Consider the following 23,579-nt stretch of genomic DNA (forward strand, 5'->3'; position numbering starts at 1 on the left):
ACAACAAAAAGGCAACCATTGCAATGGAAGGACTTTCTTGCATCCTTATTAAAAAAACTAAGCCGCAAAAATGTTATGACTTTTATAAGACAGTAAGAAATTTAAACATTAAATGGATAGCTCATGATATTAAGCAATTTTTAAAACAATTTTTATATGTCACATTGGTCAGGAAATATAAAGGGCAAAAAGGCTTATTCTTTAGATATGATACTAAATTATCAACAGATCGAATGAATGCACTGATACAATGTCTGAGTTTTGCTTTACACAAATTTTGTGAGTGTGAATGTGGGTATGAAAGTGGTAGGATCAGTCATGAGCTGATGTCTGTTGGGGTAAATGATGGGTTCTGGGAGACTAGTTTTGTCTGTTAAAAATTCACCCTAATAAAAATTAAAATGGTAATGAAATATAGACATTTTCAAACAAAGTTAGCAGAATTCATTTCCTTCAGATCTGTGTTAAAAGTAGCACTAAAGAGGGTTTTCAAGAAGGGAAAATTTTTCAAATGAGCACCAAATAATGGAAGAAGGAAAGAAGGACCCTGGAAAAGGCAAACAAGTGGGTACATCTAAATGATTACTGTTTAAGATAATAATTATCTTGCAAGGTTGAAATACATGTAGAGTTAAAATACTTGAAAAAAAACTGAACAAAAGATAAGAAAAGAATAATGGAAATATTCTGTGATCCTTGCATTATGTGGGACGTAATAAAACACTAATTTATATTCAATAGTAAAGAATCAAGGATGCAAGTTGTCATCTGTACAATAACCTCCTCTTTTCTTTGGAGATTAGAGACTATAGTGGTTTAGTTATCTGTTTTTATAAACAGTGGAACTATTGAAATGCATTTGTTTGGGGCAGCTGCTGCTTGCAATAAACACCCTCTTTTGCCTTGCTGAAATGTCCCTTTGGCAATGGGTGATGAATATACGTAGGGAACTGAAAATAGATGAAGAGTTAAAGAATAAGGTAACAAGATTGAACTCAACCCTGTCCACAAGAGAAGAGATACAAATGTCAAGGAAAGCCCACCAACAAGATCACCAACATAAGATGGAGCCTGTCCCATTTCACCCAAGAGCAGATTCTTTTCACTTCACATCCTTCACCCCCACTAGAGTTGACTTAGTGTGAAAACATTTGTTTTACAATAAACAGCACACAAAAATTGACAGTATTTTGGCATATTTCTATTTTTTTCTGTGATATGAATAATAATGCATCAAATCTTAACATAAAAATGTAACTTTATACATTCCATTCAGGTAAATGAGATCAGATCTAGAAAAATCTTTCTAGATAATTTAGCTTCTTTCATGAACATGGATGAATAGCAAAAAGACACTAAGTGATGCTAAAAATTGGCATAACAACTTTGCTTATGTGGGAGCTTTAGAAGCCCTGCATGTAATCACTACTTATAATTGCATAGATTTTAAGTCTGACAGAAATTACCTTATTTGAGCTTCATGACAATCTAATAAGGTAAAAGGGGACAGTTTTATTATTTCTAATGTTTAGATAAGGAAAGGGAGGCTTTGGAAGAAAATGTAACTTACTTAAAGGCAACTAGTTAGGTATTACTGATTAAGAAAAGGAAGTGAATAAGCAAATAATTTAAATAAGTTAAATAGAATTTAGTTTGTCGCAGTATGCATCATTCATCTAAATGTTTCATACTCATAATGATACAGTATTTAATGCTCTTTGAATTTACCAATTTCTTGCGTTGTCGTCTAAAATAAAATTAGCAAATAACATCTATCTTTCTCATTATAAATCACTTACGATTAAGTATGATATTTCTTCAAGTGAGAAATTTGTTAACTAGAGGTTTGCGTACATATTTAATATAATATTGACTATATTTAGTCAGTGTTTTATTGGTCAGCATCCTCAGACAATACTTTCTAAGGCTTTTTCTATTTCATAATGTTTTCATTTGAAAATTCTTGATGTAACGTTATGATTAACTATGAAGACTATGAAGTCTTAGAGAAATAGTACTCTTCAACATATATGAGGCTTTATTCTATTCTTTTTTTCATCCTTTCTTCATAGTTTCTAGTCTTTTTTTTTTTTCTAGGCTACATTTTGTGTAATTTCTTTCAAGCTAATACAGAGTAATTTTCTGCTTTATACAATCTGCCATTGAGTCTAGGTACTCAGTTTTCAATTTAAATTTTTATATCTTTTATTTTAGAAATTCTACGTATGTCTTTTATAAATCTTCAGTCACTTAAACTTTTTTTTTAGTGTGTCTATTTATTTGCAAGATTTTCTTTTACTTCTTTAAAAATATTAAGCATAATTGCTAAAATCTGTGTCTGATACTACCGGAGTCTGTAATCTCTACAAGTGAGATTCATTTGTTCATTGTCTTTGCTGATTGTCAAATATAATTGCCTGTTACCATATGTGCCTGATTTTCTTTGATGTATGTTGGTCATTGCTGTTGAAAAAAAAATTATTGAGGCATGGATAAGCATCATTATTTTTCCAGTAACCTTTGCTTTAGTTTTTGTCAGGTTCCTGAAGCAACACTTTAAATTAGATTTATGGCTTGAAATGTCTTGGATAAACCTATACATTTGGGCTATAATTATCTGTTTAGGCTGGTGTTTGATTTACAAACAATTAGGGACCAATTTTGTTTTTATCTTTATTTCCTCTATTTCCCCAGTATTGAGGCAATTTTCCCCACATTCTGGTGGGAATGTTGGTGAAAGGGTGAGTTTATGTCTGTTTGACCCTTACCTTTTGAGGTCTCAGCCTAATCGACAAGGTCCCTATCTTTAGCAGACCCTGGACTCTTACTTCTATCTACTTGTCCCTGAAGACAACTCAAATCACTGCTCATTTTCACAGCTGTTTCTGCAGGACTGCCAGATGCCCATACATTGAAAGTCAGTTGGAGTGTTACCTTAATTTTTTATGTCCTTACTATCTTCAAGACTTAGTCTGTTGATTCTTAACTATTTTGACAACTCTCTGAAGTTTTTAAAACAATTTTTATATTTCATTCAGCAGTTTTAGTTGCCCTCAGGGAGGAAGTTAGTCCAGAATTCCCATAGCAAGGCTCTCAGCAGTATTTGACACAGTAGATGATGACTTTCTCCTTGAAACACTTCATTTAATTTCAGGACTCCACCCCGCACCTTCCTGTGATTTTTCTTCTGCCCTCTCAGTCTAATTTTCTGGTTCATCCTAGTAGCCCCAAACACAAATGATAGAACAGCACAAGATCAGCTTTTGGAGTGTCTTCTCTCTCTGGACTTATTTCTTTGGATCTCGATCATGCTCAGAGCTTTAAATACCATCAATATGCTAAAGATGTGCTCATTTATATTTCCAGACTGGACCTTTTCTCGGAATGTGTCTTATGTCCAACTTCCTCTCTGACATTTTCACTTTGAGATCTAATAAGTATCTCAACTCTAATTTGTCGAAAATGGAACTCGTGGACTCCTGGCCCACTGAACCTACTAACCCTGCTTCTCTTGACTACATATTCAGAAGTAAACATTTATTTATGTTTTTCATTGTAATGAAAATACCATTTCCTAAATCATTTTTAAAATAAGTGTGTAATATTTTATTTAAATCTCTTCAGCCAAACAATTCAAGACTAGAAGACATAAGAGAAGGTGTTATTTTAAACTTTAAAGAAAGATAAATGATAAATTCAAAGTAGTATCATTAATATTAGTCACCCAGAACATTAATTCAGAAAACATTTATAAACACCAATTAGTACCCAAAGTTAGGTTTTCAAAGATGAGGAGGTAAGATCGCTGCTCTGATTTTCTCACCTTCCTGCTGATGTGATGTGATGGAAGATACGTTTCATCCTGGAAGTAGTTGTTTAGAGAAAGACTCTTAAGAAAGATTATGTGGTATCAGTGAGACAAAGCACCATAATCAGTTAGCATTATCTCTTATAGTCTGTAATTCTGTAATTCCTGGAATGGTCACCACATCCATGTTACATATATGAATAATAATAATAAAACAGCTATCATGGATATGGGATTTATTATGTGCCAGAAATTGAATGCATAATTATTTCATTTAATCTCACGATACTTCAATAGGGATATAATAATAATAATGCCTATTTTACAGATAAATAAATAGAGTTTCAGAGAAATTAAGTATTATTACAAGGTCACAGTAATTAATAGATAACAGAGTCAGAATCTGAAATCAGGTCTATCTGCCTTTAAAACCTCTCCTTTTATACTCTGTATGAAACAGCCTTTCTGAAAATAAAGGGCATCAAAAAACTAGGAAAGGAAGTAAATGAATATCGTTAAAAAGTACAAGAGAAATTAAAAATACTTTTACATTTTGATAAAAGAATTGTCATATACATAGATATTTCATGTCAGTGAGAGAAAGGTAAAAAACAGTCTGGTGGTATATTTTGCAAGAATAACTAAATTAACCCTTGTATCTAACATCTCTCCCTAACAGCCTTTGGAGGTATTGGTTGAAATATAGACATTTCTCCAGAGAAAGTTTGATGTTTTGGCAGTTTGCTCACGCCCCTCTCTCTGTATCTCTAAACTCAAACACGAATAAGAGAAAGAGGGAAGCAACATCTATGTTAGGATGTAGTGGCTGTCCTGGGAGAGGGGAGGCAGCACTGACCTCCAAGATGCCTGAGCCTGAACACCTTATTTAGTGTTAACACTCTTTCTGCAGTTATTCCACTCGCTTCTTCCTCCCACCACCTGTCCATAATCCTCCTTTGGGAGCACTTACAAAGGATGAAAAAAGGAACTGCCGTGACTTTAAATTTTTTTTCCAATATGAGGAACCACTTTCTGTCTGCTTATGCCCCTGAGACTACTACAAGATTTTACCCTGGTCCAACTCTCGTGAATTTCCACTGACAACTTTCTCTTTATTAAAGTTTGCCTACTTAATTCATTGTGAATTAACTTTTTATTATCTGAGCAAGTTATCATATTTTTGCTTTGGACATCATTTTTCTCTCCAGAACTGGACAAGGTTTAGGGAAACACAGAATCCAAATGGCTTCTTTCTTCTCTTCAGTTGTATGTTGGAATTCAGCCAAACAAGTGTCAGCTTCAAATCCCAGAGCCCTTTAAAATTCCCAAATTAGGATGTACTTTGTTGTCATTCCCATGGATGTTTATTTTGGCTTCTAAGAAGCATGCAAAAAGCGTGGCAACCTTGTAGAACATAAAAGAATATTTTGTTGCATATGAATGAATATTTTAATGAGGGCTATCTATCCTAAACTGGAATATTCCAATACAGCACTACAATAAATTTCTCATATAGAAAAGACTCTACTTTTCTTGCTTTATATTTCAAAATATTATTCTTATTAGTCATAAGAGAATTAAGAAATATACTGCTAAAGGATTTAGAAGCAATGGCATAATTTTGCTATTTTTCTGAAATAATATTTCTTAACCTGTGATAACTCAGAATATTCTCAAGATGTTTATGAGGATATTAAGTACTATGTAAGAAGTAAGAGAATGAAAATTTCAAATATAGATGTAAAGATAAATAGTCTATTTCCTTCTTATGATAAAAATAAATTAATCAAAAATGTTCGACCACATTTTAAAGACGTTAAAGCAAGAATTATCATATTCAAAGTCACTGCTTGATTTAATTCAACATATTTTTTGAATTGTTTTTACACATATAAAGATTTTTTAAACTACTGCTAAATAGATGGAAAAGTATTACTTTGAAAATCTTTAAAAAATCAGACAACAATTGACAGTTATGTGTTTACTATTTACAACTTCCTCTCTAAAGATACAGGTATTGCATTCCTTGTCTTTTAAAATGTAACCTTATCCATCTGTTGAGCACACATCTGGACATTTAGCCCAACTCATCATTTCCTTCTGTATGTCCAAAAACTGTCAATTATTTCAGCCAAGATTCAGCCCTTGGGAGAACTGAAAAAGTTACATCCTTCTTTTGTCCAGGTTTTATAAACTCTTCTTTACTGTTTCCCCCAGGATATCAGTAACTATAAAAATAAGCATTTTGAATTCCTTCTGGCTCTAGAGAAAGGGGCACAGGAGGAAGAGGGGCATGTGCTCCGTTAACATTTGCTTCTATAGAATAAAGAACGAAGTCTTCATATGAAAGATCAGACACTGACTGTCCACAGTTATAAAACAAGTGACTTTGTCTGTTTGTTTGTTTTTTTTTTGGCAAAGTAAATACAACTTGAATATAAGGAGGAACCTTGAGCATCAATGAGGAAGATCTATACTTTCAAAAGATAAGAATCTCATATTCCATAATGTTAAATTTTTTAACTCCTCAAGGAAAAATTATGATTCTGATCGTGTATATAGCATAGCCTCACAATAATGAAAAATCAAACTTGACAGAATCACAAGAATTTATAATGTCACAATTGTAGCACGAGAGTTTAACTTCTTGCTAATTACTAAAATAAAAAGACAACAAAATAGGAGATGAGAATTATTATGATGAATAAATTTAACCTGGTGTGTGTGTGTGTATTGTCATGTGTGTGTTATATCTATAGTTACAGACATATGTACAATTGTTTCATATTTAAATATATTTATAAATGTTTTATATGCTTATATATATTGTTATGTCTATGTGCATATGTGTATATGTGTATGTGAGTATACTTATGCTTTTATTAAAACACACAACATTATGCTAAGTGAAATAATCCAGACACAAAAGGACAAAAATTGTATGACTTCACTCATATGAGGTACCTAGAATCATCAAATTCATAGAGATAGAACGTAGAATAGTGGTTGCCAGGGGCTGGGAGGCAGTGGAGAGTGAGGAGTTGTTTAATAGATAGAGTTTTAGTCTGGGATGATGAAAACATTCTGGAGATAAGTAGTGGTAATGGTTGTAGAACACTGTGAATGTAGTTAATGCCACTGAACTGTACACTTAAAATGATTAAAATGGTAAATTTTATGTTATGTGTCTCTCCTACCCAAAAATAAATAAATAAATAGATAGATAAATAGATAGATAGATAGATAGATAGATAGATAGATAGATAGATAGATAAAACACACAAGAAAATAAAGAGAAGCTACAAAAATAGTTAATTACATGGTATGGTTGCAATAAGATAGAAGGAAGAGGAATGGGAACAATATTCTGAGGATATGTTTTTATGTTTATGTATCTAGTCATAAAAATAAAAGTAAATAAAAACAATTGAACACTCTTGAAACAAGTTAATTTAAATATGTATCAAATAGTTACCATCACCAGAGAAAATAATTATTTCAAGTAATTTTTGAAACAGTTCTCTGATTATATACATAATGGAATATACTCTAACAGAAAAATAAAACTGAAAAAACATCTTAACCTTCTATCAGTAATATTTTTGTTTGATATTTTGACTATAAGAAATCTATTGTGTATTTTATGACACAGCAAAAATTAAATGCATTAATACTATTACAAGTGGATATTTTCAATGTAAAAGAATAGAAATACAAAATGAAAAGAGAAAAATGCTAAAATATTAAACTTGAATTTCCTATCAATATGAAATTATGTATACATATACATATATTTTAGGTCTGTCCATTATAAGAGAGAGAATGTCCGTTATACAGCTAATGTTTGTAGAAGGAATACTAGATTTAAAAAATTCTCACTTTGCAATTCCCATAATAACGATTTACTCGGACAATTTTCAAAAATGAGGCTAAAATCATTATATGAAAAGTTTGTGGGAATAGGACACATCCATGTACCAAAGTGTAGATTAACTGCTAATTACTTGCTAAGATTGCTAATTTTAAACAACTGATTGAATTCTTAATGGTCTATAGAAAAAATTGTATTTTTCTTAGGTTATTGAATCAGTCTGGAAATGCAAAATATTTTTTGAGAAATTTGTCATGCTTTTTCACATACACAGATATACACATGTATATCACATGTATAAAATTATATATATATAATACATACATATATATATACACTTATATACACTTACTATATACAAAGGGGAAAATGTACCATTATGGGTTTGGGCAAAAGCAGTCCTGATCTTTCATTATCTTACCTAATTGTGTGGCAGCTTGCTTTAAGGGCATCCTGATCTGAAGTTCCTCATGTTATTTGTGAACTTTTCTTGCCACAAATATTTACTGAGTCTAATCAATTTAGAGTCTAGACCTAACATTCAGTTTGCAGACAATTCAGAGGACAGAGGGTAAAGTTAAGAACCACTGGGAGGGATAGTCAGATATAGCTGGAATGTGTACAATTTTATAAGACAACTGTCCTGGCCTGAACATTTCAGATATTTATAAATGGCATTTAAAAAACGTAACAGTTTCAACTTAAAAGGCACAAAAAAATACTATTCGGTAAATATTGATTTCATCTAATAAAATATTTCATAAAAGACATTTGTGGCATAATTGGGGGAATTAAAATGGGCAGGCTGAATATTAGATGATGTCATGGATTTATTGTTCAATTTCTTAGAGATAATATTTTTTAATGTTCTTATAATGGATGACGCATGATGATCTGGGGGAAGAGTTATATTTCAACATACATGGAAATTATTCAATATATGCATATATACAAATCTGTCTATAATATTTAAATATAATTACCAATCATCTTCAAAAGAGCTAGCATGTTGCTTGTTCCATCTGTCAATATCTTGAATGAGTAATCAGTGTTAATCAATTTGGGTTACACAATAAAGAAATTGGGTAGTTTAAACAACATCAAAATAACAACTAAGCCTTAATATATATTCACAAATATTTTGTTTTAGTATACCTAATTCCAGCGAAGAAGATTTAAAATCTGGAGTACTATAGGATTTGAAAATGGCAAGACTTCTTGTCACCTATAAAACATCTTCCTTACATTTCAGTGCTTACCTTTCACCCAGAGACTTTAGGCAAAACCTCTGAGAGTGCTATTTTTTAGTTATTTCTGTTGAAGTTTTGACCTGTGTATACAATAAAGTATGCATTTAGAGTCACTAAAAAAGATGGTGGGTACTTAATATCTAAGTATTACATATTGTCATTCCAAGGACTTTCTGTTGAGTTTTGGTTATGTTATTTCTTTACACTGAAATCTTTATTCCATTCTCATAAAGTATCAATCAGTCTCTTTTCTTGGCATCACTAATTGTATCTATACTTTTTCATATTCCAGTTTTCCACTTATATTTATTTAGTCAAAACAATTAAGTAACTTACTGTGCTTATTTAACTATTATCTGTTTTTATTCTTACATTATATGATTGCTTTCACTATTCCTTTATAGTAAGATTTTAAAATGTGTTATACAGATCTTTGCTATAAATGTGATTTATATATCACTGCCTCCATTAAAATGTCCTCTACTCAAACTCATTTGCATTCTATGCTCTCTGCTTCCTACTTTTTTGGTTTTATGCTATACATGCAGTTCATTACGTCCTTTAATTTAGAGTCAATTTTTTTTCCTAAGAAATATTATCGCCACAGTAGAACCCACCAAATTCTGCATAATGACATAGTTTTTTCCCACGTTCCTAAATTTCTAAAGAAAAAGAGATCACTGCTAATGAAATTTAATACTGATGAAATAAGATTCTGTGTTGCTTTAACTACCACCTGCACATGTCGTGTATTTTTCTGGGGCTCCTCTGGACTGTTTGTTTAACTGATGCTACAAACACTTCACATTAGAGGAAATGTCCTCTTCAATTTTCAAACAGCTCCAAAGCACAGAGTTGGCACTGAACATTTGTTTTTAAAAAAATGATGCAGCAAGCTATATGTTGTAAAAATGTGCCATTTTGTGTGTGTGTGTGTTTTCAAGATTTGTGAATTTGGAAAGGAAAAAACTATACATACTTTAGAAATGCCTATGACACAAAATTACATTTTGGAAAGCATTCTATGAAATATAGACTTCAAACTGTTAAAAAAAAAGGTCAAAGTTAAATGACATATTAGGATAAGAGAAGAAAGAACAAATTTGTTTCAGTAATTTACTTTCAAGTCATTTTTAGGTCTTGGAAAAGAAATTTTAATCTCTAACCTGGAGAAAGCTTAGACAAATTTATATTTAATTAAAGCGAGAAATTTTAAAATGCAGATACAAATGTAAAAATTCTAATAGATTTCGCTTCTAGTTCAAATTTTCACTATTTTAAAAAAGAGTAACTAAAACATTAAAGTTTTTTTTAAAGGAGAATGGATAAACTGACCTACTAAAAAAAAATCAAATTATATGATATGCACTTGAGGACAACAAATAATTTTAAAAGAAAAGTACATTGTGATTTTATTTATTAGTATTTATCCAGGAAACTATTTATCCAGGAAAAGATCGACTATATCAATCTTTATAAGTAGAGTCTAAAACAGTCTTTTAGTGTTCCTTATTGCCTATATATCTGTGTTGAAACTTGAAATGTTCATTTCTCAGTATTACATAGAAAAGTGGAATATTGTATATATGTACGCATCTTACTAAATAGAAAGACGATTTCATTAAATTTTGCTAGAAATTTACATGATGTTTCATATAATCAGTATTCTTTAGCTTTAGTTTGTATTAGATAATACATTTGTACATACATCCAAATATACAAATACATAAGATATCTTTATTAGATCCTTTATGAAGTACTAGTATTATCTCCAGGTAATAATGAGAAAAAAATAAGTTAATATGAAGTTAAGTAAATTTAATCATGTGTTTTTACAAAGATAATTACTTTAGTTACTAATGTATATTAACTATCATTTAAGGAAAACATGATAATTATTATAGAATGTATATTATATAAACAAAGACCAGATGACATAATAGTTAATATATACATATATTTTTTTTTTACTTATTGTGTGTCAGGCTCTGCCTTAAGTGTTTTCATAATTGTAATTCATTTAAACCTCACAAAGATCCTATGTAGATTATACTATTGTTATTTGCATCTTACAACTAAGGGAACACAAAAATGAGGCATAATTGTCTCAGTATTACACAGAAAGTGATAGAGCTAAGGTATAAACCAAGGGAGTTTGGTTCCAGGGTCTATTCTTTATTCTATATTTACAAAGTCTGTCTCTGGAAGATAGGTTTAGGTACACATTTCATTTTCTATCTTTTGCTCTTTTGTGTTTTTTTTCCTACGATAATGTTTTTTGGATAAATGCTTTGTTATAAAGAAAAAAGTTATTCTAATTTTTTACATGAACATTAGGTCAGCTCTTATGGCACTCTCTTTGTACCATTGAATAAAAGAAATAGAATTGTTTAGATAAAGAAGTTGTGGTACATATATACAATGGAATATTACTCAGCTATAAAATAAAATGAAATCTTGCCATGTGCATCAACATTGATGGCCCTAGAGGGTATTACACTAAGTGAAATAAGTCAGACAGGAAAAAAACAAATACCATATGATTTCACTTAGTTCTGGAATCTAAAGAACAAAATAAATGAACAAATAAAATGAAAACAGACTCAGAGATACAGAGAACAAACTGGTGATTGCCAGCTGGGCGGGGGGCTTGGGAAACTAGTGAAAATGGTGAAGGGATTTAGAAGTACAAATTGATAGTTACATGGGGATTAAAGTACAGCATAGGGAATATAGTCAGTAATATTGTAATAACTATGTACAGTGCCAGGTGTGTACTAGACTAATCAAGGGGATCTAAAGGATCTTTGTAAATTATATAAATGTCTAACCACTATGCTGTACACCTGAAACTAATATAAAATAATACTGAATGTCAACTATAATTGAAAATACAAAAATTTAAAAACTGTAAAAAAAATTAAAACTGCAAAAAAATACATTAGAAAATTAAATTAAAATGAGGAACTTGTTTAATTTTAAATGAATACTGGGAAAACAACTTAGGAAATTAATCAAACTTCAAAAATTATACATTTCATACTAATTAATTTTATACTTAATTTGTGCAAACATAAAACAATATGTTGTAATGCTTTACAAAGATTTAGAAAGAAACAGTAAGAAAATATGTAGCACTTTAAATATAATCTTTCTTTAAAAATTGTATATTTAGTGTGGCTCTATGATACATCACAATTCACTATTTTTTCAAGCTCGATAACATTAAAATGAAAGGATTATTGATTCCACTTCACGACTGAGGAAACTGAGCTTTAGAAAGATGAAATGAATTGGAAACAAAGTGTCATTGACTCAAAACGTATCCTTTTTCTCCCCACTAAACACTGCCTCTTCCTCAAGCCATTGAAGTTGCTCTAAGTATGTTCATGAAAAGAGCATTGTTTTCTCAGTTGCCTAGATTATTGTTATGGGCTAAATTGTGTTCCCCCCCACAAAAAAATCATATTTTGAAATCCTAACCCCCAGTTCCTCAGAATATGACGATTTTTGGTGGATCCTAATCCAACATGACTGATGTCCTTATAAAAGAGATTAGGACACAGACATAGAAACCAGCCCTGATGGCATCTTGATCTCAGCCTTCTAGCCTGCAGAATTGTGAGAAAATTTTCTGTTGATTTTTTTTCTTACTGCTTGAAGCAGAAAATTTTCCCCCAAAATTTAACCCCCAAAATCTCTCTATGTCCAAATGTCTTAATAGTGAAGAAAAAATAACTGATATCTTCTGAAATTGGGACAAAGCCAGTGGACCAAAGTATTAAGGATAGCTAACTCCATAGAGTCGCTATGAGTCCTTCTCCACAGTAAATCTTATTCTCCTTCTGGCCCTATATTCATTTTTTTGCATAGAACTATAATGTGATATATAAAGAGAACCCCGTGTTTCTTTCACAATCCACATCTTTAGTCATACTAAAATTGAATTGAAAACAAGCGCTAAAGTTTGCTAGCTTTGTGTAATATAACTTATCCATTTGAGATCCCTTTTCTTCTGTGTAAACAAGGGAGAATAAAACTCTCCAGCCCCACTTTCCACTCCCCTGCCCGTCCACTCCAGTCCTCATTATCCTCCTAAATAAATGGCACTATTCGCTTATTTTCCCAGACCAAGTTTTGGGAGCATTTGTGAATTTTCTCTTTCCTATACAACCCATAATAAAAATGTCGGCAAACCCTACTGGCATTAGCTTCGGTTCAATACACATCTAGAATCTGACGAATTCCCACCACCTTTATCTATACCACCATAATGTAAGGTATATCTAAAATTGGAGTATGTGCTACAGTCCTTAAAATTGGAGTATTTTACACCAAAGGTTATTCAATGCAATGATAGTTTTACGGAATTAATTTTCAGATTGCCAACTTTCTTATTTACTAATATCACTTACTTAAACATAAACATGTGTACATATTTATTTTTTAATATTACCAAAAAAAAAAAAAAAAAAAAAACATAGCCATATACCCTAATATAGAACATTACTCTGGGATGTGGAAAACTCTGAAGCACCGAGCAAAACATTGTAACAATTGGTTTGGGAAGACTTTTGCAAGGACTTAGGAAGTTACTTCAAAATCATAGAGCTTTAATTGTTTTAAGTTGCAAGCATATTTCTAATAATAAATGACTTAGATTCCATTCATTGTATTGGAAATCAATGTTTTAAAGACTTTTTAAGAACAATTTTAGGTTCACAGCAAAATCGAGATGAAAGTTTAGAGATTTCCCATACGCCCTCTGCCTCCCTCCTCATTATCAACATTCTCCATCAGTGTTACTTGTGTTACAATCGACACACATTAACACATCATAATCCTCTGAAGGCCATAGTTTATACGCAATGTATTCATTCACTTACTGAAGGACATCTTTGTTGCTTCCAAATATTGGCCATTAAAAAATAAAAATGCTACTATGAACATCAATGTGCAAGTTTTGGTGTGAATAGGTTTTCAGTTCCCTTGGGTAAATACCAAAAATTGTGATTGCTGGATAATATGGTCAGAGTATGTAGTTTTTTTAAGAAACCCACCAAACTGTCTTCCAAAGTGGCTCTATCATTTTGCATTTCCACCAGCAGTAATGAGAGTTCTTGTTGTTTCACATCCTCACCAGCATGTGGTCTTGACAGTGTTCTGGATTTTGGCCATTCTAATAGGTGTGTGGTGGTATTTCATTATTATTTTAATTTGCTTCTCTCTGATGACATATGATATAGAGCATCACTTCATATGCTTATTTGCTATCTGTACATTTTCTTCCATGAGGTGTCTGTTAAGGTTGTTGGTCCATTTTTTAATTGGGTTGTTTTCTTTTATTGTTGTTGAATTTTTAAATTTCTTTGTATGTTTTGGCTAACAGTCCTTTATCAGATTTGTCTTTTGCAAATATTTCTCCAAATATGTGGCTTGTCTTCTTAACCTCTTGACATTGTCTTTCACAGAGCAGAAATTTTTCATTTTAATGAGGTCCAGCATATCAATTCTTTTATGGACTGCGCCTTTGGTATTTTATCTAAAAATCATTGCAACATCCTAAATCATCTAGGTTTATTCCTATGTTATCTCTGAGGAGTTTTATAGTTTTGTTTTACATTTAGGTCTGTGACCCATTTTGAGTTAAATTATGTTAAGGGTTGTCAGGTCTGTGTCTAGATTGATTGATTGATTGATTGATTGAGTTTGCATGCAGACGTTCAGTTGTTCCAGCACTATTTGTTGAAAAAATTATCTTTACTCCATTATATTGCCTTTCTTCCTTTGTCAAAGATCAATTGACTATATTTATGTGAGTTTATTTTTGGGTTTTCTAGTCAGTTCCGTTGATCTGTCTATTCTTTCACTAATACCATACTGTCTTGATTACTGTAGCTTTATGGTTAAGTCTTGAAGTTGAGTAGTGTCAGTATTCCAACATTGTTCTTCTTCAATATCGTATTGGCTGTCATGAGTCTTTTGCCTCTCCATATAAACTTTAGAATCAATTTGTTCATATCCATGAAATAACTAGCTGATATTTTGATTGGTAATCTATGGATCAAACTGGGAAAACTGACATCATGAAAATATTGAGTCTTCCTATTCATAAACATGGAATATCTCTCCATTTATTTAGTACTTCTTCGGTTTCATTCATCAGAGGGGATTTCCCCTCTCTTTAATTCCACCCTCCACTTCCACCCCTGACCCATGGATGTTGCCATTTCCCCTTCAGAACTAGATCTCTGAAGGCAGGCCATCCTCTCTCACACACTCACGGCATGTACCCGGGGCCTGGCGCACTCAGCGGGCGTGGCAAACCCGGGGGTATGGTCTGTGGCTCCACCTGGGACGAAATCCAGGACCTTCTGCATGCAAAGCAGATGGGCTAACCACTACACTATGGAGCCACCCCCAGAAGGGTTTTTTTATATTTTGGCATTATATTATATAACTTATGTTTTATATCTGGATTTCCTTTCCTATTAGAATCTAAACTCCATAAGGGCAGCAACTTTTATTTGCTTACTTCTCCCAGCAATTAGAAGAATTCCTAGTAGACAGTAGGCTCTCATTTAATATAGGATGAACAACTGAATCTTACTTCATAGGGCTGTTCTGAGAATTAAATAATATAATGTGTTGTATTATTAAGCACAGTCTAGTACTAGGCAATACAATACACATTAATTCAAATAACAGTAATTTTAAACAATATGAACAATAGACCAGTCACTTTCCTAAGATTTTACTCATTTAAGCTTTAATAAAAATCCTGTGAGGTGTATAGTATTATTATTCCATTTAATAGATGAGGAAACTAAGACATAGATTAACCTGCTCCAGATCTCAAGTAATAAGTGGCACTACTAGGAGTTGAACTCAGGTAACCGGGCTCCAGAATCTATGCCTATTTATTATTACTATACTTGTTGCTTCCCTAATGGCTTTCAATAATAGTTGACTTTTAACTATGAATATGACTATTGCTACTATTACTAGCATCATCGTTTCAGGAATATAAATCTTAAACAGAACTCCATTTGGTTTTTATGTACACCACTTCAAGAAAACTGGATCAGCATATTTAATATGGAAATTTAAGAATTAGTGAGGAGACAGTTTCTTTCATCAGTTTTAGAGTTCACTCCATAATCATCTTTCTACTTTCTCTGTCATTATTATAATTAATTGTTAATGCCTAACATCTATAGAATGAACACTTGATGTCCTGATCTGTTATTAACCAAGCTATTTCAGGTACCCAGTATAGGGTTAATATAATATAAGTGGTCATTAAATATTTGTTGAAAAAAATTAATACTTGAATGAGTAGAGATGCATGAATGAAAAGTTTGTAATTGTAGAAAGAAGTCTTTAAGTTAGTTGATTTCTCCAGGAATCTTTACTTAGTGTATTCTTTTAGTAGTTAGCAGAGAAGTCTTTCTCATTGTGCTGTTTTAATATGGTAACATTAAATTCAGGCACAATTGCAATTATTTACTGAATGAAAAAAGGATAAAATTCTACTTATTTGGCTTTTTGCACTCTAAAATGGCAGTGTTCGAATGTATTATTTGCTAATACATCATACACATTTAGTAAGAGAGACTTTTCCCAATTCTCCTTCTGAACAAAATTACTTGGGAGAAAATCTGGTTTTCCCAGATCATATTTAATTGAATATCATTTCAATGTTATGCTAAAGGCCACCCTAAACTTAAGCTTTTTTCTTTTATGACTATTTTAATATTACTAAATTTTCAAAAAGCCTCCACTTTGCTTTTTCAGAGTTGGTTTGTTCATTCGTTCATTCATTCATTCATTCATTCAGTTTTACTTGGTTCCTGCACTCTTGAAGCATTTTTTTTATTTAAACTTCCTCATAAAACTGGAGGTAAATAAAATCTGTCTCAAAGAGGTTAATCCCCAAGTTACGAGTGTGGTAAATCATTGCACACACAGTCATACACCTAGATCTCTTGAAACCAATTTCAATGTTCTCTCTGCAAAATAACAGGCAAGTGTATTAGGTCCTAGCACTAAAAGAAAAATAATGCATGTTCTCTGTCTCAAGAAGAGTCACAAGTCAGATGGGGCTTATAAATTAATCTTTATCTCTGTCTCCCAGTTTCATTTTGATTACTCATTTCACACCATTTTTAGTCTCTGGGCAATATTGCTATAGCCATATTGCTCTAATGCTCTAAACTACTCCTGGAAAAAATTCTCCACTTTAGTATCAATGTTCAGAAATAGTCTAATGGAGATTCCTAAAGCTCTTATTCTTCATTATCAAATGTATGACTTGCTTGCTTGATATCTCTCAATGCATCTATACCTTCAAAACCTGGGTGATGGCCAGAATCTGCTTCAAATATACTTTCCATACATTACCACATATAGAATCTAAGAACTCCAAAGGGTGTTCTTTTTTATCACTGCAGCTGCCAGTGATAAAAATAAGTTATTTCTAGAAGGAAAGCTCCCTCATACAGGGCTCTCTGAGGGAAAAATAATGGTAATCTTTCAGCACATATATATTTAAAGTGTTTCTATGGACAAATGTTTAACATTAGACATAAGATACTACCTATTATTGAAATGAACTCAGAGGAAAATGGTTGACATGAGTGCCATATTTCTTAGTGGAAAGTAATGATAAGAAACTGGAAGTCATAGGCAAGTTGATAGGAATTCCTAGACTTCTTTATATATGTATTCTTAATGATGGCTACTCCAAGGGCTGAGGAAAGGTGGGAAATCATGGGTAAAAGCTAGAGGAAAGACAGTAAGTCAGGCAAATACACAGACAATTGCACCCTCTGTGTTAAAATAAGAATAAAATCATGCTGTGTTTTTAAAAGAAAGTGAGGCATATTATATGGCGAAGAAATTAGGTATATTCCAGTATTAAGAAAAATACAAATGCAACTAAATGTAAGTAACCTATTCTTCAATATAGAACGCAATCCTAGCACCATCACAAAATAAAATAATTTTCAATTAATACATCTGTGTATGGCCCTTGTTTAAACAACGATGGAAATTAGAATGATTTAAATTTAACCCCCTTAAAAGTCAAAAAAGAATGAAAAAAATTGTAGTTTAATAGTCATATACAAAGGCTCACTTAATCACAATAAAGTATGAGAATAAGTGTTTGTAACTACAAAAAATAAAATCACTCACCCTTATTTAAATACAGAAAGACATGAATAGAAAATGAACTATGCGGTTCATTAGTTAACTAAAAGAATTAGAGTTTAGAGGGGCATTTATCAATTGTTTATTATAGCAATTTACAGATGAACATCTTTACTTCGTAACTGAACTAAATTGTGTTGTAGCCTCAACGTGTAACCAATGCCTCAGAATGAAATAATAAAAGGTACAGTTAAGTGAACTCTAATTTACAACCCTATATAACATGTGAGGAGGCTGGCCATATCAGCGGGGTCCAATTAGGAGACAGACACCAATGATTTAAATAAGGAAAAGTTAAGATAAAGAATTATTAACTAGTAAAAAAGATAGTTAACTACTAAAAGAGGTAAACAAGGAGTAGTTCAGTGGTACAGAGTAGCAACTGCAGAACCCAGCTATTCCTAGAGCGCTGAAAGAGAGTGAATAAGGCAGATATTCATAAATGTAGACGAAACCCCACTCCCAATCTGAGTCAAATATTTTTGGTGACATAGTGACTACCACAGGAACTCTGCTAGTGACAGAGATACTTGCTAGAGTGTGTAAGGCCCTAGAGGGTGAGGGTTACAGAGAGTCCTCTGGTGTTGTCTCCTGGAGGGCAGGGATCTTACCTGAAGATTTAGGCTACCGCTTAGCCTTAAGGTAAACACAACCAGGTCTGTTAAGTTCCATATGGAAAAGAGCACTCTGGAAAATGAAAGCAAAGTCCCTTCCTGCTGTTCTGGCTTTGAAGTAACCGTCAGTCTCTTTAAATTGGCAAAGCCTAACATCAGATTAGCTGGCAAAGGAGAAACATCTATAGTATCTACTACCTCTGGTAATGCAAGAAGTAGCAAAGAAGCATTTGGAGAAGAGAGTCTATAAAATTAATAACTAGCCTGCTGTTTATTCCACCATCCTTGGTCGTAGAAACTGATAAAGGTAAAAATCTGTAAGAGGTCACGTGTTTATGCTTATAGCAACAAATAATTTCTGGGTTCTGATTTCTAAATTTGGTTACCTATTATATCTTTCTGACTTCAAACTATTTACCAAGAAATCATGCTAGCGGCATTATTTGCCAACTTAACTTTTTATTGAGGTATAAAGTACATAAACTATAAGTGTACGACTCAATAAATTTTTACAAATATATATACTCATGTAACTACCATCTAAGACGAGATAAAATTTATTACCAGCACCCTGGAAGCTTCATTCTTGCTTTTACAAAGCAGTAATCATTTATGTTTCAAATGTTCCCTTAAAAATTTTTACTATCATCTTACATGTTTAGTATAACTAATAGAAAGTACAAAAAAAGTAATGTATTCCTTTGTAATGGAAACTAAGCATGCAAGAAGCTACTTTTAATTAAAGATGTGTTTAATTTTATCACTCTACATTACTTTCTAAAGTTGTCAAAGTATTCTATGGATATTTTTGCACTATTTGTCTTTTTGTGTAAGTTGATAATAATTATCAATTTCTTTCTCTTTATTTCAGAGGAAAAGATAATGAAATATAAAGAACATATATAGCCTCATATATCCCTCTGCTCTTTTGCATGGAAATAGAGATGGAATTCAAGTTTTTGAGAATAAATTCTTTCATTAATACCAAACTGTACCTTTAATGTGAGAAAATTTTACATGCATTCAAAACAAATAAGTAACAGCAACAAATACCTGTCAACAATTTGCGTTACTAAAAAAAGTAACTTATATAACATGTAAAAACAAAATTTTAAGTAGATAATATATTTTCTTCAAAACTCATAGCAATTATTAATGAATGTGGAATATGTTTTTATTATATCATTTTATTGCAAATAGTGAAAGGAAAGTAACACATTAAATAGGAAAAGCAGAGTTTTCCTTTATATTTTGAAACAACATTTGGGTTTTAGAACTGTTCAAACTTTTCAGTTGAATAAATTTACCCAATTAACCAGTAACCCAAGAGGCTCAAGAAATTTGATATTATAATTTTTATATTCTTGTGTATTACTAGATTTATAAAAACCTTCTTAAATATTTTACGCTATCATATAGAATTTAAAATGATTGTAATTTTGAAGTTTGACACACTACATAATTTATTTTTTTCCTACTAGCTTTCCATCACAAGTCAAAAGTCTTTGAACTTATGATTAGGCCTCATAGCCTGAAGGTGGTGAGTGTTTTTCCAGAAGGTTTTCAAATTTTTTTTAATGCCTGCCTCCACTGGACTCAGTTCAATTTTTTCTAATGGGAAGCATACTTTAAACAGCCTTGATTTCATGTTTTTAATATACTATTTTACTTTATTGCTCTTCCCTGAGAGCACTTACAATCAACTTATTTTTAAAAGTTTTATATTTGGTAATATTTTGTTGGTTCTTTGTTTCCTGTTATAATGAGCTTTCAAAAATTAAGTGAATTTGCAGATTTCCCAAACAAACACATCCGTACAGGACAGTGTGATATTAGAAGGTTCCTGAAATGAAGTAATACAATGTAAATGCTTTTTGCATTACCCATTTGCTGCAAAGAAAGTGAGGAAGATTGCCAATGGGTTCATTTTAGAGAGAAAACTACTATTTTGAAATAAAGTACAAAGTTAACTCCATAGGCCATATTTTATTCTTAATCATGTTCGATTTGGGAGTATCCTTTTGCATTTATATATAAGGAAATGATGTCAGAAGCTGACCTATTATTTTCAGAGACAAAAGTTATCACACACAAAATACATTACTCTTTCTAGTTTATATGTCCATTCCAAATTATTTTAATGAATTAAAACTCTTTGTAATTTCATGAAATGTACATGTTTAAAGTGTTTAAACAATAGTAGTGTATTTAATGTTTAGCCGCCTTAAGCACAATGCCTGTTGTTGCTACTCCTATTTCCTTCATCTTTGCTCAGGGAGGATATTTGGTCACACATACTCCTACACACATAACTCAGTCATTCTCCCTGATCTCAGGTCTCTTCATCTCCCATCTATTTTTTTATTATTATTCCAGGTTTCTTCCTCTTCCTTCCTTCCTTCCCACCCACTCAACCCAACCACCCACTGAAAGCCTGAGTTCTGCTCTTCAGTAGTTTTTCAAAATTAGCACTTTCCCCCATTTCCCTTCAGAAATACTTTTGCATGCCTTATTCCTCCTTAGAGACCACTTGCTCACCTCAGTTCTACAATCATTCTCCAAACTCTACTTATCCCTACAGAGGTTTAGACCGTTTCCTGCTCTTCTACTTCCCTTTCCATAACAAAATATTTCTTTGGAAGGTGCAGCCAAGAATCCCAAAAAGTAAATTCCGAGAACCAGTGCAGTAACAGGGCTCTGAATTTGACGAGAAATTTTGCAAAGCTATGGTAATGCTTTGGGCATTATGGTGAGTGCCTAGCTGACCACATTTTCATTTGTAAGGTGGAAGTACTGCCAAGAACTTGAATCAAGCTTACATATTACAGCACGTGTTACCTAGGATTCCATCCCATTACAGAGCTCTTCTGAATGATTCTTGATAATTGGGATGCGAAGTTCGATATTGTGTACAAGTGTCACAATACTCTAGCAAGCATGTCATAATAAGAACAATGTAAGGCAATACATTAAAAAGTAATGTTGTAGCAATCAATTTCTAAAAAGTCTTGTAATAAGTTAGATAAAATATATAATTAAAATGTATCTCTAATAATTTCACTTTTTTTCAAAGACTTCACATTGTTTTCATTTAATTTGCAAAGTAAAATTTCATCATTAATTTTTATATGCTGTAAAATAAACTGTTATTCATTTATTCATTCACTCAATAAATATTTACTAAATACCAACCACGTGCCAAACACAATTCAACATAAATTATCAATCAAGCCTTGATTTGCAACTTACCATGGGCCATGCGATGGAACCAATAGTAGCCAAAGTCAACTCCTAAGAAGGTTAAATACCAGGTCCATAGAGAATCCCAAGGCAAACTGATGAGCCTGTGGTTCTCCCAGATATACGTGTAACTGGTCAGTTCAATGCTCCTGGTAAACAACCTGGAAAAATAAAATTCACAAGCAATGATTATACTACATTTTAGATGTAACATTATGCTAAAACATTTTAGATAACATTTAAAAATTAACATATCTGTATGTAAAAATAAAATCCTTCTCCCCTTCTCCATTGTCTCTTACATGACTTTTAAGAAGTTCAATTTCCTTGGTATCAAAATGATTCACATAATATTTCCTTTTGTTTTATAAGAATCATGGATGCCACCTTTTTGCACTCTCAATTTCATGGAATTTAGGCTGAAATTTGTATTTTATGTCTCTTAAAATACTTTTTGTGGAACTTATACAACACAAATATGACAAAACTATGACTTACTTTCTGAGATTGTCATTTCTAAATCTTAATGAAGAGTACAATCTTAAATCTAAAGGAAATATAAAAAGTAGAAAATTATAAATAGCATATTTTAAAAGGGGAATGCAAATTGCCCACTGCCTTAAAATATGTGACTCTCATAATATTTGCCTTTAAAGTTGCTTCTGACTAACTATTCTCTCTTCATCTATACTCCTTCCTTCTTCCCTCTTTTATACACACACACACACACACACTCACACACTTTTAACGCTTTTTAGATATTATTCTTAGGATTATATATTGGATACTCAGCATTTCAATATTTCTTATAGTAATATAAACCCCAGCTCTCAAGATATAAATCTAGTTAAATATAGAAATATAGAAATATAGAAATCTAGTTAAAATAAACAGTTTTTTTAAAAACCCAGACAACAAAATATGTCTTGCCATCCATTGTACCTAGCTTCTGTAAATTTTTATTTCAAGAACTTTCAAAATCTTTCAAAAAGTACACAAAATATACTTCAATTTTATAAAGTGTGGTATTTTTTCTTTAAATTTTATTTGACCAAATTTAAGATCAAACTCAATGATTATTCCTTTTATCACTTTTGTAAATTTGATTGAATTGACTTTTTCTTTTCTATTTATCAATAAAATGAATTGATAATTCTACCCAATATTTATTTATAAGCCATAAAAAGTTGAGGATTCTGAAATATCTAATTTTAAGTAAAAGTTGAAGAACCAGCTTAAATTAATATATTGTTAAAATTCATCATTTTAATAATATTTTCCTTTACGCAGTCAGCTTTTATAAGTTAGCATGTTACCAGGTCTTTTGGAGACCAGACCTTTAATTTTAATGTACTTTCGATTTAATTATGATATAACTTTAATTATGATTTAATAACTTTAAAATTGTCTCATATTTTGAATGCTTTGTTATTATTTAATCTGTAAAACAGTAGGCTACTTTATAACAGCATTAATATAAATAACAAATATAAATCTCAAATGCCTACACTTTTGAAAAGGACTACATGTCATCATATTTTAAAACTCAATTTTCAGTTTGAGGTTATTGTCAGTTGGTAAAT

At 31.6% G+C, this 23,579-nt stretch overlaps 1 protein-coding gene across 5 annotated transcripts in view; it reads right to left on the minus strand.

The window, feature by feature from the left end:
* Positions 1–23,579, minus strand: part of AGMO (alkylglycerol monooxygenase) — a 287,513-nt gene that overhangs the window by 253,458 nt on the left and 10,476 nt on the right. For all 5 annotated transcript variants that reach the window (XM_039862435.1, XM_039862436.1, XM_039862433.1 and 2 more), the window contains exon 3: positions 22,006–22,157. In XM_039862435.1, the coding sequence (XP_039718369.1) occupies positions 22,006–22,157 (152 nt within the window). The remainder of the gene's footprint in view (positions 1–22,005; positions 22,158–23,579) is intronic.

Source organism: Pteropus medius, unplaced genomic scaffold (genome assembly GCF_902729225.1).
Source record: "Pteropus medius unplaced genomic scaffold, Ma_sr-lr_union100, whole genome shotgun sequence".
Taxonomy (NCBI): Eukaryota; Metazoa; Chordata; class Mammalia; order Chiroptera; family Pteropodidae; genus Pteropus; species Pteropus medius.